This window comes from Pararge aegeria, chromosome 17 (genome assembly GCF_905163445.1).
Source record: "Pararge aegeria chromosome 17, ilParAegt1.1, whole genome shotgun sequence".
NCBI classification, from domain to species: Eukaryota; Metazoa; Arthropoda; class Insecta; order Lepidoptera; family Nymphalidae; genus Pararge; species Pararge aegeria.
Window position 1 is genome coordinate 10,957,689 of NC_053196.1, and position 19,162 is coordinate 10,976,850.

The 19,162-nt window shown below is 35.0% G+C and overlaps 2 protein-coding genes across 3 annotated transcripts; one reads left to right on the forward strand and one right to left on the reverse strand.

Annotated features, from left to right (window-relative positions):
• The first annotated feature begins 408 nt into the window (after nt 1-408).
• LOC120631038 (U6 snRNA-associated Sm-like protein LSm7) lies at nt 409-1,492 on the forward strand. The gene is made up of 3 exons (XM_039900434.1): nt 409-562; nt 640-817; nt 1,288-1,492. Exons 1-3 carry the CDS (start codon nt 536-538, stop codon nt 1,425-1,427), a joined length of 345 nt encoding a protein of 114 aa, XP_039756368.1. The 5' UTR covers nt 409-535; the 3' UTR covers nt 1,428-1,492.
• A 469-nt stretch (nt 1,493-1,961) lies between these two features.
• LOC120630998 (chitin deacetylase 1) lies at nt 1,962-18,789 on the reverse strand. 2 transcript variants are annotated; one of them, XM_039900383.1, is made up of 10 exons: nt 18,732-18,789; nt 17,233-17,305; nt 13,059-13,231; nt 11,567-11,703; nt 9,933-10,058; nt 9,137-9,345; nt 8,546-8,665; nt 8,268-8,425; nt 3,959-4,203; nt 1,962-3,072 (listed from the first exon to the last, which is right to left on the reverse strand). In XM_039900383.1, exons 1-10 carry the CDS (start codon nt 18,772-18,774, stop codon nt 2,794-2,796), a joined length of 1,563 nt encoding a protein of 520 aa, XP_039756317.1. In that variant the 5' UTR covers nt 18,775-18,789; the 3' UTR covers nt 1,962-2,793. The 2 variants fall into 2 exon arrangements, with proteins under 2 accessions (XP_039756317.1, XP_039756318.1); XM_039900384.1 differs by lacking the exon at nt 18,732-18,789 and adding an exon at nt 17,519-17,561.
• Nucleotides 18,790-19,162: the final 373 nt, after the last annotated feature.

Consider the following 19,162-nt stretch of genomic DNA (forward strand, 5'->3'; position numbering starts at 1 on the left):
TCCTAATTTAATACATTTTGACGACACTTTTTCATATACACAGATGACTCTCCTTACCTCTACCCTCCATAATTGAAACAACTGCTACGGCACTGCTTTGGCACTACGAAAAGCCATAAATCAAAAGAAGAAGAAGAAGAAGAACAACTGCTTGATCCGGGTTCTGCTTCTTTTCAGCCATTACATATTAATAAAAAAAGAAAAAGATTACTTTGTTTTTTAATAAACTTTGGAACAACGGAATTATTTCACGATTAGAAAGTTATTATATCCAGCATTAACAAGCTGAACCTGAAAAATATCGTTCAACTTCGTCAACCTGTTTATCTAATTTTATAGTTCGGTGGTTGGTCGTCTGTACAACATAAACAAAATTTGACGTTTGCGGTTTGTACTTAGTCTTATGTTTGAAAGCATAGTTATAACCTAAAAACGTCAACATTCAAATAAAGATTTTCGCATTTGAGTATCAGAATTGGATTCTTTTAGAATCTTGCATTTAACAAATTCAATAATAGTCTAGTCAAATAAAAAAATGGCATCTAAAGACGACAAGCATAAAGTAAGTTCTAAGTATAAATTTCAAATTCAATTTAATCCTATTTCTTCACACATCAATAATAAAAATTCATCTTACAGGGATCTCAAGGTGATAATAAAGAGAAACGCAGAAAAGAATCAATTCTAGATCTAAGTAAATATCTGGAAAAGAGTATACGCGTTAAATTCGCCGGCGGTCGTGAAGCGGCCGGTATACTGAAAGGCTATGATCCTCTTTTAAATTTGGTGCTGGACAACACGACGGAATATCTCAGAGGTTTGTGAAGTCGTATCAAAAGAGCTGTATCCCACCATAACCATATTTTTATCAATTTTTGAATTTACTGTGGCAGAAATCCCATTGCTGACTTTTCCACGGGCCTTTATTAGCTACAACTTTTCCATAGAAAGCATAGAGTAATATTATTTCTTTCATTAATTTATGTGTAACATTATTTGTGTCCACAAAAGATATTTTTGTTCAGGATTAAAGGCAATATTATAGTTGAAATCATTCCTGGAAGTTACTTCTGAATGTTGATGAAGGAGTTTTTTATATAAAGGAAAAAAAACCTAAATTAATTTATTTCAAGTAGGGCTAAATCTAAGCACTTTGGTCTGTCTGTTTGTAGTGACTCTACCACTAAACTTAGATGATAGAAAACATTGACTCAATTGCTACTTTACCCCTACATTTACTTGCGTAGCAATCAATTTGTAACAAATTTGTTTTATCATCAATTTCAGATCCAGATGACCCATATAAACTACTAGAAGATACAAGAGCACTAGGTCTCGTTGTTTGCAGAGGGACATCTGTTGTACTGATTTGCCCTATGGAGGGAATGGAGGCAATTCCAAACCCTTTCATAACCCAGGAGGGATAGCTGTGACTTTTTATTTTTTTACATGTTAGTATTTAAGATAGAAGATAAGTAAACGTTAAGGTACACTGCATTTTTTATTTTTGATCATTTCCTTTTTACAATAGTGATTGAATATGTCAATTCCGGTGGTAATTTATAAAATATTACTTTCTGCCTTATGTATTCCATTTGGTTATAAGGCCATGAATTCAATAGGTATTTCTGGAATTCCAAGAATGTTGAATATTGTGTAATAAAATTTAGCCTACGATTGGTGCTAATTTCAGGGTATAAGCTAACTCAGCAAATTACCAAATGGGTTCATTCACTGCAGCAGGAAGGAGTTACAAATATTGGTACATATATATTTTCGTATTTGCAATACTAGTAGGATTTTATATTATTCGATCAATATTGCCAGGATGCCTAATTTTGCAGCTACTGCGGTTAGTTATGGCTGTAGGTTCCATAATCTATTAAATAACTATAACTCAATAATAAAATAAAAATTATTTATATCAGTTTATTCCAATGAATAAATTACGATACAAAAAACAACCAACCAAACAAGCATTCAACAAATATTCAAACATCACACATTAGAATAATTATTTATTGTCAACAACACACTTATAATAGCAGAGAATAAATTAAAATCTTAATCTAATAAATTCTGGCTCCATTTGCATGTATATATTTTTGTAAGTTAAACTTCTTACACAGTGAATCGATAATATTCGACGAGAATTATTAAGAGTCTTTTAAAGGCGCTTCACATTTAACTGTATTACGTTACATGAGAGGGAAGAAAGATATAAACAGAAAGAGAGCTTACATAAAGAAAGAGAAAAACATGTATCTTGCAAGTTACAACTGTGACGCCACGGGAGTGGAGCGAAAATTAGCAAAATATACACTTCTTTCCTGCTCTTCTTCATTTGCCAGAATGTTGTATAGATTTCGTTCATACAACAATTATTTATTTTTGACTATTAAACATAAAATTCGCATATTGTAAAAAAGCAGAATTAGGAATTTAAGAAGTTTCACTTTTTATTTAGTTTCTGTCAGGTGGGAGGATTTAATCGTGGCTAGTTAACTAGTTGGCCCTATGATGATCCGCCTAGAAATTTTGCGTTCCGATACAATCTCGCATGTAAACCGATTAGTGGCTTGAATTTGTTTCATTTAACTACCATAAACCTACCAGTTTAGTTAGTTAGGTAAGGTTTCCACAATTCATGCCTATGTTATTTGCAAATGGAACCCAATTCCCAACATATGCTTAAAATTAAAACATTTACAAAACTTATAAAATATTGGTAACTGTAACATTTGTCTATGAAGTTTTATCTTTGTCTATGAGCAATTAAAAAAGTAAAAATAGCTATTCGAATCCAAATTCGTTTCTTATCCATGGATAACTCTTCGGGCAGTCCATGCATGTGATCATGTATTTGTCATGCTCTAAAACTTTGGAGGGTAGTTTACAAGTGTTTGGTTTGCCGCAAGCAACCTCGGATTCTGCGAATTGGCGTTTGTTACATTGCCACGGTTGAAACTTCTTGAGCTGCAGGACGGGAGTTGGTCGCTTGATCCAGTCGATGACTTCGCGGTAAGTTACAAAATAAACGTCCGGTAGCTTTAATAGCTCGTCAGTGAATTTCTGTAACATAAATAAATAAATAAATATACTACGATAATACACACATCGACATCTAGCCCCAAAGTAAGCGTTGCTTGTGTTATGGGTACTAAGATGCCTGATGAATATTTTTATGAATTATATACATAAATACTTAGAAAATACATATAAACAGCCAGACACTGAAAAACATTCATGCTCATCACACAAACATTTTCCAGTAGTGGGAATCGAACCCACGGCCTTGGGTTCAGAAAGCAGGTTCGCTGCAAACTGCGCCAATCGGCCGTCAAACATGAAAATAAGAAAAATGAATCACTATACAATTGAATATATCATCATTTCTCGCTGCAACCCGCGTTGAACGTAGTCTGTACATGTATGTATCTAATTACAATAAAATAAATAAAACCGTTTAAAAAAAAAATGAATGGATTTTAGTGCTAAAAATAGACTATGCTATTACCCGCTTATGCTTTGGACGTAGAGTACTACGTCCTTACAACTAACTCTATGCCAAACAAGTTGATGGGCTGTTTAGAGCGTGAAGGAAGTTTTTAGTAAGAATTCATGCTCATGAGCTTTTAGGTATATGAGAAATCTTAGTAGATGAATGAAACTTTTTACTATATATATGTAGTATTAGTAGGTTATGTTTATAATTAGCACAATTTAAGTATTGCACTATCCCGTTTTCTCTAATATGTTTCTTCAATCAAAGGTTGTCTGGAGGAGATCGCTTCAAGCGATAATACCGCCTTTGTGCATATGTATATTATCGTTTTTATTTTATTTTTTGTTAACCTTGTTTTATATTTGTATGTGCAATAAAGACTTTTTCTTCTCCTTCTTCTTAGATTTAAAAAAAAAATCTTATATTTAATATTGGAATTGAAATAAAACGAACCTTAAAGGCTTTCAAATAGTCGTTATTTTTCAACCACGTAGCATTAAGGTGTATCCCAAACGGTGCTCTATTCTTCAAATAATGTCGCTTGAAATTGTTTATTAGTATGTTGTATACATCGTCTCCGCTAAGGTTCGATGGGCAGTACTCTAATGTAGCGCAGGTGTGGTCACCATCTATTAAGGGATTGATCACCATTTCCCAGAGACCAGCGTAGCTTCTTGTTGGGCAGAATTGGTTGTTTCCTGTAACGTGAAAGTGATTATGGGACAGGATTTCTTTGGGACATCATCAACCCATTTCCGGCCAATTGCAGGACTGGATCTCCTGCCAGAATGAGATGGGATTGGTACTCAACAATTATTCATTGTAAAGTCAACATATCTTGAAGATGCTTCGGTTTCAGAGCGAAACGTGTGTACAGGGTGCATTGCCGAAGATTTGTTTGTGGAGTATAAAAATTATAAATTACACCATACAGATTATCCTGCTTTTCGCTGAGTAAAGAAAACTAAACTTAATTTTCATAATAATCAGACTAAGCTGGCCATATGCAGATTGGTAGACTTCACTCGACTTCGAAAATATTATAGGTAACTCCCAGGTTTAGTTATGACGTTTTCCTTCACCTCCTTTCCTTCGGTCAAGCATGCGTGCCACGAGATTATTAGATTAGATTATTATCTCCACTCCTTGCTCGTAGTTTTTCAATAGGGATAGACGAGATAATGAGTAAAGATAACACTCTCGTGGCTCGTATGCCAGCCCTACTGGTTACATTAACGTTTTTATAGTTATAATGTAACTTGGTATGTGCCTCATTATCTTCATAAGTCGGGTGAAAGAAGGTATGAATCTATCTCTCTCATTGAAATTCCGTTAAAAACCAGCAAGAGTTGCTGACATGCTCAGAGAAGTTGCCGTCGTAACTGTCGTCTGTAAATGCCATCGTCAGCACTGGCCTAATCGGTATCGGATACCTCTAATCGGTTTATATGCGGGATCGTAGCCGAACGCTATCACTTTGGTCCACGTTTCCATATTTAAATTATATATGTATTTGTATCTTTACATTTTGGTATTTATGTATATCTATCAACACTCTTGGCACTATCCCGTTCTCTTGCTGTAAGTCCTATCTACAAAGGTTGCCTGTAAGAGATTGCTTACTTACTGTATACTCCTTACAGTTTCTTTTACTGTATGTTATACGTGCAATAAAGTGTTTCTTCTTCTTCTTCTCCACTGTACCAGACACGAAAGAATTCAAAAATTATAAATTGTCAGATTGCTGCAGTCGGGGATCGAACGCTTCACCTCCCATTTATAATAAGACCACCGCGCCAGGAAGGCAGATACAAAACGCGTATGTGGATTACGACGACAACACAACCTGTTGCGAATACGAGATTCGCACGTAGGTACTAAATTTGATGGTAATTTGAAGTAAATGTGATGTTTTAACTTTCTTAAAATTTCGGCTACTCACATACTTAGGTACCTACTTGTTTATGATTAATGTATGAATTAATCAGTTCCGTAATCTTTTATTAATAAACCATAATCGGCTATCAGTGTTTGTATTGTGCTTGTAACGTGGAATCTTTTCTAACGAGAATCATAAATTATTTATCATTTTACATAACTGTTCACACGACCCATTTGATGTCTATCATAGTACGTTCATCTTGTTTAACAATATGATGTGTAATTTTAAGTTTGTCTGTGTGAAGCATTCAAATTTTATCAGTAGGGGAGGAAATGTTTGTACCAACCTTTTTATATACCTACATAGATTTTTTTATAGTATTAATAATTGACGGAAATGGTAAGTGGGAAACCATCGCCTATAACCAGGGCAACGAGCCTGACTTTGTCACCTGAGGCGTAGGCGTTAAGCTTCATGCCTAAATAAACCGACAAACACGGCCTTTAGACTTAAAAAAAGAATCGCTACAATGCTGCAAAGCGGCAGAAATAAGCATGGTAAGTATTCCCCCGTACGTAGGTACCCCGTACGTGAAATATCATCAACACGTACGAAGCGTTTTGCTTCTTCCTTTCTGATCCGCACCGCAAAGGCCTGGAATGCCCTCCCATTTTCCGTCTTCCCCGATACCTATAATCTGGGTACCTTCAAATCAAGAGTGAATAGGAATCTTCTAGGCAAGCGCGCTTCATCTTAGGCTGCATCATCACTTACCATCAGGTGTGATTGCAGTCAAGCACTTGTCTATATAATTAAAAAAAAAAAGGTTCCCATACGAGCACTGTTACAAAAGCTCTACTACTACTACTAAATAGTTTGAAAATCCAAAAGTGCACGCCTCATAATCTCATTAATTACAATAAAATTGAGATTATTTGTAAATAATAATTAAACTACATCTAATTATACCGTGAAAAGTAATAGGCATCTATTCCTCAAAAAACTGAAGCCTATAAAAAAAAACCCAACTCGATAAGTGAAGTATTTTGCTCGTTATCTTGACCACAAGATGCGAGATTCGCTCATACATTACAGACACACGGATGTCCAAGACAGAACTATTTCAAAAATTTTTTTTTAGTTTAAATAATAAAAAGAAATTTAAAAATATCATGAGTGTTAAAAATAGTGTTTTTTATCAACATTAGTCTATTTGTATTCATTTATAAAAGCAATAAAGAATAAAAACGTGACATTTTAAGTTGGAGAATCACTCTGTGTGCGTAAACTGACAGTAATATCCACCTCAACGCTTCGCTTATGAGGCGTGCAATATTATGACAGTAATACTAATAGTCTACAATTAGAAATTGGAAACAGCCAATCAAATTTAATAGGTGCCTATGTGATTTTTTTTCTTCTGGACGAAGCGTCCGCTATATTTTATTCAATTGACATTGCTACCGCACCGCGTCGCTCACACTCGATATAGGTAAGATGCTTCTGTACACCGAACGATTAATTTAATTTTCTTAATATTTTTTGAAATTATTTTTCCTAGTCTGTTTTGTATATGTTAAGAATTGAGTTTTTCTTGTGCAGTATCAAGATGTTAGGTTAGCTAGTTATCTACGTAAAGATCTTATGAAAAACAAATACAAAGTATAGAGGCAAAACCGCAAGCACACATCAATCTATAATGTATCTACCTAGGTCAATGTAATGTAATCAGTTAACAAGAAATAACAGAAGCGTTACTGAATATTATTCTTTTTCTAAGTCACTTATCCGTATGTAATCAATGGAAAGTTATGTAACAGTTACATGCGTGAAAACTGCTTGTCAACGCGGTTTCGGTTAAATAAATCTTTTATATTATTGTAGCACTAGACCAGAATTTAACGAGATCGTTAAACACGTAATAAAGTAAATAACCTTTAATTATGTTGGAAACTGACGATCTCCCTGACGTAACGGTGAGCGATGTATTAGAGTAGGAGGTGCCGGGTTGGATTCCCAGCAGAGGCAATTTGGGAATTTATAATTTCTGAATTTTCTCTGGTCTGGTCTCGTGGGAGACTTTGGCCGTGGCTAGTTACCACCATTCCGACAAAGTCGTGCCGCTAAGCGATTTAGTGTTCCAGCGCGATGACGCGTAGAGGCAACCTATAGTGTCGTGTAGGGGCTACTATATTCAAATAAATAGGTTCCTACCCAGGTTAGTCCGCTACCATTTTAGACATTCCTTACCACAGGGTGATATTGCAGTTAAGGGCTAACTTGTGGTGGAATAATAATAATAATAAAAAAACTGACATTGAAGTTTAATGAAACAACTTGACCTTTTTATCGTGAATTACTTCGTTCTTCATTTAATTTTGTAAAATGTATGCACCTCATGACTAATTTGTTGCCTTTTTCGAATAGACTTCGGGTCGAGGGGACCGGGGCTCATACTCTTATTAAAAAATTGTTAAAAAGAGTTAACCAGTCTACCTACGGTGATCCTTTCATTGACTACCTTGGCCATTCAAAGGGGCAATGCTGCTAGCATATAATGCAATATGCCTCGCTGCGGTAGTTTCGAAGACATTTAGTTGTTTTTGGAAAATGGTTTTCCCGGGATAAAAAATAGCCTATGTATATATATATATATATATATACTCGCCGTCTTTCTGTTTGGTTGCTTAGTTCGAGCGTGCTGAAAGGACAAACAAACTAACACACTTTCGCATTTATAATATAAATTTATAATATTAGTAAGGAAGTAAAACGATAGTAAACCTTACTATCAATTTAACTTTAAAAAATGTATAAACGATAGTATTCCTTAGTATCGTTTATAAATTTTTTGTTAAAATTAGTAAATTCAATTCTTACCATTGCAAGTATGAGGCATTTTATAATCCATCGTGTAAGGCCAGTATGGAGGATCAGCTACAGGTGCGACTACTGTAGCATCGTATACGAATCCAAACTCCTGCATCATAAGGAACTGTCTATTCCAGCCTACTGATAAATACGGGACACGCATTCCTCTGCAAATGCAAAAATAGTTTGGTCCTTCGAGCCAGATTATTAAAAACAAACACAGGGCCCCAAAGGGTCAGCCTTTTATTTGATTTTCGCACATAAAACAAAAAGAAGAAATGAAATACCTGAAGTCTTCCATCCAAACTCGGCCAAAACGGTTAATTATGTTCGCTTGACCTACCATTTCGTCGAACCAGTCTTCAACTGTGGCGTTTTTGGACCACCATTCTTCAGGCCCACGGTGTCTATTGGAAATAAAAATATATTATTAAAAACTCTATTCCCGTAATTTTTTTTCCACTTCACCCCACCCTGGCCTCAAAAAGACAGTAATGTGGGTTCAGTTTTGAGTGATTAATAATACAGCTCCGTAGTACATCAATTTAATCTGTCTCGCAAGGTTTAGCAATGTAAGCACACAAATTTATATTTGTTACGACATCGTAATACAAATCTTTTAATTTATCTGCTCTTCTCTTCTATAATTTGTATGTTTCATACGGATCTTCCTCTATCAGTCTATTGGTAAAAACTGTAAAATTCGTTGCGCATTGTAAAAGATGTAAGCGTGTAAAGAAGATAAGAAGATAAATTTAAATTGAACAGATTACATAGCTTTTTTCTATTTAAAAATAATGAAAGGAACAAGTTAAGCTTTTTCTCACGAAATACCTACTACAATCAAAGGTTTTTGTATAGTTACTATATGTTCATACGTTATCGAATGTACAGCTATCTCGTGACCATCGTTCCACAGTTTCTGCACGTGCCGATAATTAGTGTACGGGTGAGAGACGAAGAATGTGGCTTTAATAGGACATCCGTTGGGGTTCTTGCGTTCTGCCGTGAAGAGGTGTCGCGTGTAAATGTCCCAGTTTTCATGGTTTACTGCGCCGTCGAATGTAAGGGTGATCATTTGAGGTGTCTGAAAATATATGCTATTTCAGAGTACATACTTAGTTGATTATTCAAGAAGCTAAGCTACTTTTGGATATGACGTTGACGACTATTGTTTATAATTCTTTTGTTTCTCACGTTCATCTTTATGAAACAGGAATACATAAAGCTTCTCTAAACAACTAAATGTATTTGGTAAAATGTAAAAAAGCGGTGATAGCATAGTGGGTAAGGCCTCGGTTTCTCTTTCGTTGGACCGAGTTCGCTCCCTAACACGCATCTCAAAATTTTCAGAGTTATGTTCGGTTTTAATTTAACCTATTAAAATATTACTTGAGGGATCACACGGTGAAGGAAAACATCGTAATGAATGCTAGCCTTAGAGTTTTGATAACGTTCTCAAAGGCGTGTGAAGTTTACCAATCAGCACTTGGCCAGCGTGGGCTACCGCCTAAACAGTTCTCATCCTGTGAGGAGACCCGTGCCTTGTAGTAGGCAGATAATGGGTTGTTACTGGTGATAAGACTGCAATTTCATTGATGAAAATTACTAAAATTATGATCTTTATCGGTAATAAAATTATGTGATAGACAATTCGAAACAAATATTTATTACCTGGCTTGCCACAAGGTTGTTAGGTGTTTGATTGCCATTTTTCGTGCAAAAGCATTCCGGTAATAGACATAGTCCAGGGTCGCACGGCGCAGCAGCATTGGGGTCGGTCTTGACATCGCACCAACCCTGATGACAATATGTCTATATATAATGAAATGAAATCTATTCGATGAACATGAGCTTTCATAGTCTTATTATAATAACATTCCTGCATATTCTACTATTGAGCATGCGAAATTTAAAGTTCACTACAAGAACAATCATTCATTATACGTGTCTGCAAAATCTTGTTGAGCAAGCATTGAAAAGTAATTATTAAATTATACAGGTAATGTCAATGGTAATTGGTATCATAGTAATTTCAAATAATAATATTCTATTTAATACGAAGTCCGATACTCTTCCGTCAGATTTTTCTTAAAAACGCGTAGGTTGTTTTTTTAGACCTGCATCTAATTTAATGTAGATTATAACGCACATAGCAAAGGGGGATTTTGCGTTTTGTTTTAATTTATATTTATTGTTGCACAGCCGAATTTTATTCCTTATTTTAAAAAGGCTTACGTTTAAGAAAGTTTTAAAATACTCCATGTGGCGATGAACGAAGACTGATATTTCTACAGATTCTTTCAGATATACAGACAAGGAGATTGTGTTTTTGGAATATATAATCATTCTTATACTATCCTTTAGGCTTTTTAGGTATCCACCTACCTACCACCTAACCGATTCAGTAGTTCAATGTTGTTGCGTAGACAATAGAATTTACATATTTTGCTATTATCGTTCCTACTTATGCGTGAGCGTAGCGGCGTACGAAATTTTTCGAAGCTTAATGAAATCGGTAGATTCACTTGTCTACTGTTATTGTAATTTAAACAAACACAGCTGTCGAAAATCTCTTCCTGTTTCCTAGTTAAGGCAATGTGGCGTTAAAATTACTGTAACTAAGTAACAATTTGCTTGGAAATATGAAAATTTCGCAGGCGGTGAAAGTAAATAAGACATTCGACGATTTATTATAAGTGAGGCTTGGTTAAATTGCAAGATACGATGACTTTAATGTGATGCGGTAACTGTTGCATTCATACGTTAAAAATTCTGTATGTTTATGTAAGATACTGAAAAATCTAGAGCATATATTGATTCCCCTCTTTGAATGATGGAACCGTTTCCTGATGTTTATTTATTAAGGTGGAATGTGTCCAAAACGCTCGGTGAGAAAAGTGGTAACAAGTATATTATTGAAAGAGAGTTTTGCGAATGACGGTGGTGTAGGCCTATTTGGGATATCGCATTTCATTAACCAGTTCATTGCGCAGATGAAGAAACATTGACCTAAGTTGGTAACCGGCAGTTGACTGACTTTAGAGGAGCTTAAATAGTCTTTTTCGTCGCTTTTTGCCTTGGATCAAATTGTTAAAGCGTTCGGTCCTATTATCACTTACACCTAATAATAATTAATATTCGGAGACGCAATGTCGATGAGGTAAGTAAATCTTTTGATTTTCGCTGTTATGGATACTGATAGAAAAGTCATTATCCATATGCGTATAAAAAATAGCTTATCCTTTTGTTAAATTACCTTTCGCTCTTTAGAATTTTTTTATGCTTATGTATATATTAAGTTTTACCTCATCTGAGGCATCTTCACAATCCATGGCGCCATCGCAGAAGTATTCCGCTGGAATGCAAACATCATCTGCGCATCCCAGATGTGTTTCATTGGCACAGTGAGCACTTTCTAGCTGGGGCTTCGGTATCACTGTCTCTAGAACATACAACCATTAATTAATTCCAAATTCCAATGTTGTCATCATTTAAGGTGACCTACAAAGGCTAGGACGTATGCAAATCTTACCCCTTTGACAATTGTTAACCTACTTCTATAAGAAAGCGATACGCTTAGACAAAGTAGAGAAGAAAAAAAATATCCTAAAACAAAAACTCAAGTTTTTTTAAATGAAATAACAAATAAAATTAATATCTTTATGTCTCACGCGATTTTATGAGACGAAATTTACATAGCGCATGCGCGAATCTTGATTTTCCACATACTCTTGCATATAGAAAAAATCGTTTTTGATAAATTATAATTAAAAGACAGTACTTAGAACGCTAATATTAACTAGGAATCAGCACAGTGTATAACTTTATATAATAAAAAAAAAAAACATCCGGTAAGATAATTTCAATTGTCCAATTTCTCTGACAATACACGGATCCGTAAACACAGACACACGGACGTCCAAGAATGATTAGTTTTATTATTATTTACTATAGTGAACAAGAATAATTGCTTATAAAATTTATATCATATGTGCTAGACAGATTATTTAACTTGATGTTAGTGCACTCATATTATCATGTAAGTGTATACTAATAAAATAAAAAAAAACAGCATTTAAGTTTTGAATGACTGGGTTTTTTGACATGTCGAGAGTAGAGCATCACCTCACGCTCCGCTTGTGAGGCGTGCAAAAGAGTTTGTGTATACAACGTGTAAATGAAAACCGAAATAATACTTCACAGGCTTTAGAGGAACATCGTGTACTGTCTCTGAGACTTATCTGTGAAACCGAAAACCTACTGCTTTTTGAGTAAACCACTGCCGTTGTTTATACTGTAAGAAAACAAAAACAGCCCTAACATCACATGCAAAATTAAAATCATAATATGGCTCGTGTCACTTTATAAGGTACGCGTCGCGTAGCGTAAGTACTATGCGCGTGTTGGTCTTTTATCTCTAATAAATAAACTAATAATGTTATAAATAAACACTTAGAATGTTTTGAACTCCTTTGTATGGAAAAATTAATATGCTTTTGATTTAATATTTTTACATGATGATTCCTAATTAAATATACTCGTACTTATGCATCCTTCAACATTATTTGGAATTCGGTTTTAATAGGGTCTTGTATTGAAATTCATTATATGGTCCTGGGATTTGTCTTAGGGAGGTTATTGGTATATATTGTTATCGAAAACCTTTAGCCTTTTTAATAGTTCAGCAAGTAAGATTCATGCATAATATCTGTGTTCTTTTGAATTTCAGTCGAATCTTGGATTTTGGGAACAAAGATTTTTTTTTGCTTGGTAGGTAGTAAAAAAAAAGAGGCCTACCTGTTGTCAATTCACAATTATGCACATTTTGTGGCATGTCACACAGTTGCCGATTGACGTCGAACAGCAGCCCCTTGGTGCATTGGAAATCAAACACATCTCCATCCAAGCAAAGGTAGTATCGGGAGCATTCGTCGCTGGTCCACATTGCGTCGTCTGCGCGGTCCGGATTTCTAGGAAAAATTATAATCTATTATGCTGGTACTTAATCAGCAAACTAGCACCGGAAAACGAAGGGTTGGTAGAGAATCCTCTATGTGGACAACGGGCATCAAAAAAAATCCAGCATCGGTCACAAGTACACCGTAGAGTGTGGAAAGGTCTACAAAGAATCTATGTCAGGCATCAGGTAGATATACTCATTAGGAAGGATTTCCAGTCTATGATCTTGTGCCGGATATATTTAGCGGCTCCGAATGTTAAGTTTAATTTTGTATACCTAATTACCTAATGTCCACCTAGTCTGCCTGTTGTGTCGCCAATCCAGAACCTCATGACTCCACCGAACAACCGCTACTCTAAGCTTGCCCATTGCAACTTCAACTTTACGATTCGCTGAACTTCATCGGTATCGGTACCTGATTTGTAAATCAGATATATCCCGAACAGGGTTCTCTCCATGTCCCACTAAGTGATTCGAATGTCGAATTACCAAGAACTAATCTTGGTAATGTGACATTCCAAATGTAAGTTTATAAGCGTAGCAAGCAAACTAATGCGACTTTCCGGGCTAAAAATAGCCTCCATCTGTTTTTAGATACCTGTATTCTTTGTCTTGATAAGATAAATTATAGAATCCTCATTTAAAGTTATATTCCCTATCGCTTTTGCCTCTTAAATGTTGATTTTCGATAATAGTAGAATATTTGACGAGCGAAGCGTTTCTGCTTCAAGTCTGGCAAAATTTACTTTCCTCTGTCAGTTTGTTGCTACTACTCTACAGATCGAGACGAATGTTGATATGCAGGTTTTACAAATTTGACGAATATTTTTGACGTCGGGGATTTTTGATTTGATTTGGGGTACTCCCTCCGATAAAAGGCAAAAAAGAGGTTATTTTGATGGTTATTTTTGATGATAGGTATACATTTATAATTTTATTTTACAAACTTAAAGCTACTACGCTTTAAGTTTGTCTCTTAAAAATGTATTGAAGATCTGATGAGGATCTTTGATGTGATGAGCAGACAAATAAAGGCATGGTAATATCCCGTTCTAAAAGTAATTACCTAACTGGTAACTTTCTTAAGACAGTTAATGTTGCAAAAAAGTTTGTGGTGACAGTGAAACTACTGATATAGCTGTAACCGTTAGTTATTATTATTGGTAAAAATAAATTAGCTAGACAACTCTATGTGCTATCACCCAGTCTGATATATAGGTGAGTTAAAAATAACCAGCTTGACGCTATTTGGAACCGTTATTTGGAATACTTAGCATGTTCGTAATGTCCGGTACTGAAGCAGTTGTTATCGCAAACGTGATCTTGATGTACTTCAGGGTTGTCAAAATCAGAAAATTAAATAAATACAACAAAGTGTAAAAGTTGTAATGAAAAAAAAGTTATGTTGGATTCTTAAACTACGATACGCCTTATCTACTATCTACGCAACGTCTCTGAATCTAATGGTGAGGTATGCATGTCCATATTTATCGTACGTATTTACGGGAAAGTTTTCGTAGTACCGTGCTATTACCATTTCTTATTTATTTATTTATTTACTTATTTATAATGTTAAAATGTACGTTACATTCTAGAGGAGAAGGCCTTACAGGAATCCATGGTATAAAATATGCATTTTGAAGTTATACTTCTTTTGGCGCGTTAGGGAAAAATGATAAGGGTAAATTATTACGGTGCGCGCGCACACCGTCACGAAAAACCTGAACCTAGCTGTTTTTCAATCAAAGGTCAAACACTGTACACTTTGAATTGTCAAAGATTGCGGGCTCATTCCGGTAATTTAATTGATTCAATTTTACAAACTAAAATATCAAATTTTAATGATGAAACCTGGTTTTTCGATAATGAGATATATGATAATGCGTTATAATAAATCTTACAATGTTTTTTTTCTTTTTTGTAGTTTTTCTACAAACGCTGAATAAAGCGAAAGATAAAATTTTTAAAAAGATTTTTATCCTGCTACGCCAAAGAAGTATAACGTCTATCGCGTGTACACACACGTTTTTTTTTTCCGACCGGAATGCTGCATTGCTTAGCTTTTTAGTCTTGGGTTGTCCAAGCCTTCCACCATAAATTTAGGTTGTTTTACTTGAGGAAAAATTGAAACTTCGATAGTCCAAATAGAGTGCCACCCCTGATTGTATCCGATTCAATAACAGCGAAAGTGGATTTCTCAAGACGCAGCAGGAAATGATAATAATGTGAAATACGGCACGGTAGCCGTTGTCAAGGTTGCGGCGAAAGTGCGGGGTCATTGTGCTCACAGCTGAATGGGGGAAATTAAGTCCTCCCCGTTTGTTATACTCGTGCGTTAATTTTTTGCGTGACTGCGTTTAGCGGAACTCATTAAATGTGGATAGTAAATCTATGATAGTTTTATTGTTGTTATATGTATTGTGGTATTCCGTCTACTAACTACCCGATTTGAGTTACGTTGACGAGCGAACGTTTAAATTTTAATTGGTAGATAGTGCTTCGATGACAACCGTTTAGTAATACGGTGAAGAAATCATATTTATTACCGCTTTTAAAACTATACAGATAGCTTATTGTAAACCGACTTGTTTAATAATGTTCAAATTTTGATATTCCCCGTCCTAAATATAATGCCCCTATATTGCTCCCCGTCCTTTAAACTACCTCTATGTCAAAATCATGTTGATATGTTGCTTAGTTTGGACGTAAAGGAAGGTCAAACAAACACACTATCGCATTCATAATATATGTAAGGATCGTTATTACAAAAACGCCGAACATCCAAATTGACAAACTTTATCTCTTTATAATATTAAGAGCTTAGAATAGAAACATCGGAACCGTCTGTGGTTCAAAGAGGTACCTATTTTTATTTACGCTACTTTTTGTGACATCTTCATAGAAATCTCACACGTTTTTTATTTACCACAGTCTTGTTACGCACGAGTTCTCAGTGGTAAGTAGCAACATAATATTACAATTTGAGTGAACTGCTCGAGGCAGTTGTTAGTAGTCTGGTGGTTAGTTTGATTGAATGCGGATCGGCAGGTTCTGGTTTCGATAAATTGTAAGTTTTTACTGCCAACCTACCAACGAAACCTGTCAACCCGAGATTATGAAAGTGGCACTGTCCACGACTTGTTGTCATGAGTAATACTTAATAATAATAATAAAAATCCTTTATTGCCATACACTATTGCTAATACAAGATTAATAACTAAAAGAATCATCCATTAATATTAACAATATGGCAAATGGCCGCAAACTCAGCCTTATGCTGTGCATTAGCAACAATGCTCAGCGCTGATTTTCAGTCTGCACCAGTATCCGACTGAGCAAACAACCGCGACGCCCGAGTAAATTTAAGAAAGAAATTTAAATAAAAGAAAAAAAACTCCAAATAGATAGTATAATCCTTGAAACCCGTGCTAACCCGAATTGAAGCCGTTAGGAGGGTTTAAAAATCCGTCTCTTTCATGAGAAAGGAGCAGTGGGACACTAATAGGTTGAAATGGTCAAGCCTGCTCGCCAAGTTTTCTAATCGAAGGCCATTAGGATTTTCACTAGTATGTCTTGTTTTTGTAATAAGTAGATTAAAAATCGAATGTAGCCGCTCAAACGACTTCGAGATTTCGAGTTATTGAAAATAATGATAAAACATACTTATCCGTTTATCCACACTAAGTTTAACTCATCGGAATATAACGTCTGCGGACAACGTAAAAATACGGAAATTCAATATAGCGGGTGATTGCTATTTTTCAATATTCTAAAAAGAGTTCTATTTAGGTTTGACGATAAGTACGAGCTAAAGTACCGAAGCTACGCTTACGTTCTGTAAGTCTATAAAATGTTTCAACATGTGATTTGTTTAAGAAACCCAATTATAAATCAATCACTGGTTTTTAATATTTTTTTTTATATATGTATAAGCGATAATTATCATATTATAATTGTATATCATTATCATTATAATTGTATATAAGTACACTGAAAACAATCATTACACACCGGTAGAAGCGTCCATTTTCATAGCACTGTATTTCTTCTAAACTTCGTTTGTTGACATGTTTGCCTTGCGCCCCTAAAAACATTAAAAAATAAACTAATTTACACTACACTATTATAAACAGGTACGTTAGTAGCATAAAACTTTCTCACTGAAATAAAAAGTTCCATAATTATTTTTTTGAACCAAATTTTTAGGCAGATTTGTTTAAAAACTCCCGGCCGATCGGCACACGCTAAAACATATTAAAAAACTATGTTTTAGCTGCCAAAACAAATATTGAGTTACCTATTATAGCTAATGTAAATACGATTTGAAGACGTGAAAGGTGGCGAGCCATGTTACAAGCTCAGATTCCGCTCGAATACTGAATCGCCGTCGTAAATAACTTAGCTTTCTTTAACGATCATAACTAAAGGAAACGGTAAAAGCTAAAGAACAAGAAGTTTATTATCTAATATAATGACTAATGAGTTGTTTATAAAATATTTAATTTTAAACCAGTTTTTATTATAGTAACTTTATTCTAACATGAAAGCTCAGAATCACTCAGCGGGCGGTAGAGAGAGTTATACTCGAAGTATATATCTATAAGTACGTATTACAATCAGAAATTAGGATAGATCGCAATAATTCGCATAGCCAAAGTGGCTATGGGCGAAGATCATAGTTCGGAAGACCAACATTGGTGTTTTAATGTGCGGGACATTCAGCACTGGATACATTAGAAGATCCCTCATCAAGTGGAGACCACGTGGCCCATAAGCGGCCACAAAGGCACAAGACCGTGGAGAACCTTTGGTAATCCTATGGTGCATATCTTAACAATTTATATGTACCTACTGTACATAAGCCTTAGATATAAAACAAGGTCTGACACAAAATAACGTTCATCGGGTAAAATTATCGTTGTTTCTGTTTGGTAAGTATCAAAAATATATTGACAATTTTAAAACTAGGCAGAGCTTTGTTCGCGTTGAAGTCTTTTACCTGTTAGAAGATTATCTAAAATATCTAACACCAGACGCTAAGTTAATCGCAACATATAATAATTACAGTAAGTTTATATTCAGTAACGAAGGACGGATGATGAAAGCCCAGTTCCAAAGAGGCGAACCTTATAGCATTTTTAAATTAAATTTATTTTAAGTTGTCTTACTTTATAAGCGCTCTTAAAACGTCTAGTCTGGCTGATTGTAGTTATTTTACCACCAACCGTTTGGAAGTTAGATTCTGTCCAAAAGAAGCCGGCATGAATCTCAGTAGTTGCTCTTTCTTAACATCAACTTTTTACCATTTAACAATCATTGTTTGCAGCTGACTACTTCCAAGTAACCTTGTCGAAATTTATCAATGCTCAACTGCATAAGCTAATGAAGATTGATTCATTTGTCTTGGATATCTATAGATTTTAATGATTTGAATATTTAGTTATATTTGACGTCGCAAAAAAAAACCTACGAACCTAGTCAGATTAGCGTAGGAACTCAAAATTGTGTACCTTTGAAGGAGCCGGATAGTTCTTTATTTAACCGCCTCAACATCTATCGTGTTATATTTCTAGATTGTTGGTTGATGAGGGTTTTACTCACTAACCCTGCCACCTCTTTCCATTTTTGTTCCGCGCAAGTATGTACGTCGGACAAATATTATACCTATAAAAAAGACTGAACAATGAACATACAATTTTTCCAAACGTTCACTAAGTTACGTCCAAGCAATATACAAATACAAAGACCCATAGTGCTGTAGTGTTACAATCCTCTTTGACGTAGTTACCTACTTTGTTTTGATCCGTGTTCATATTTGTGATATTTGGAATTTTGCATTATCCCTTTAATTTTATTATAAAATCAACGCTTCGCTCAGCGGCTTTTCTTATTTATTATAATTTTAAAGTAATATATAATCTGTGACTATTAAAGACTATTG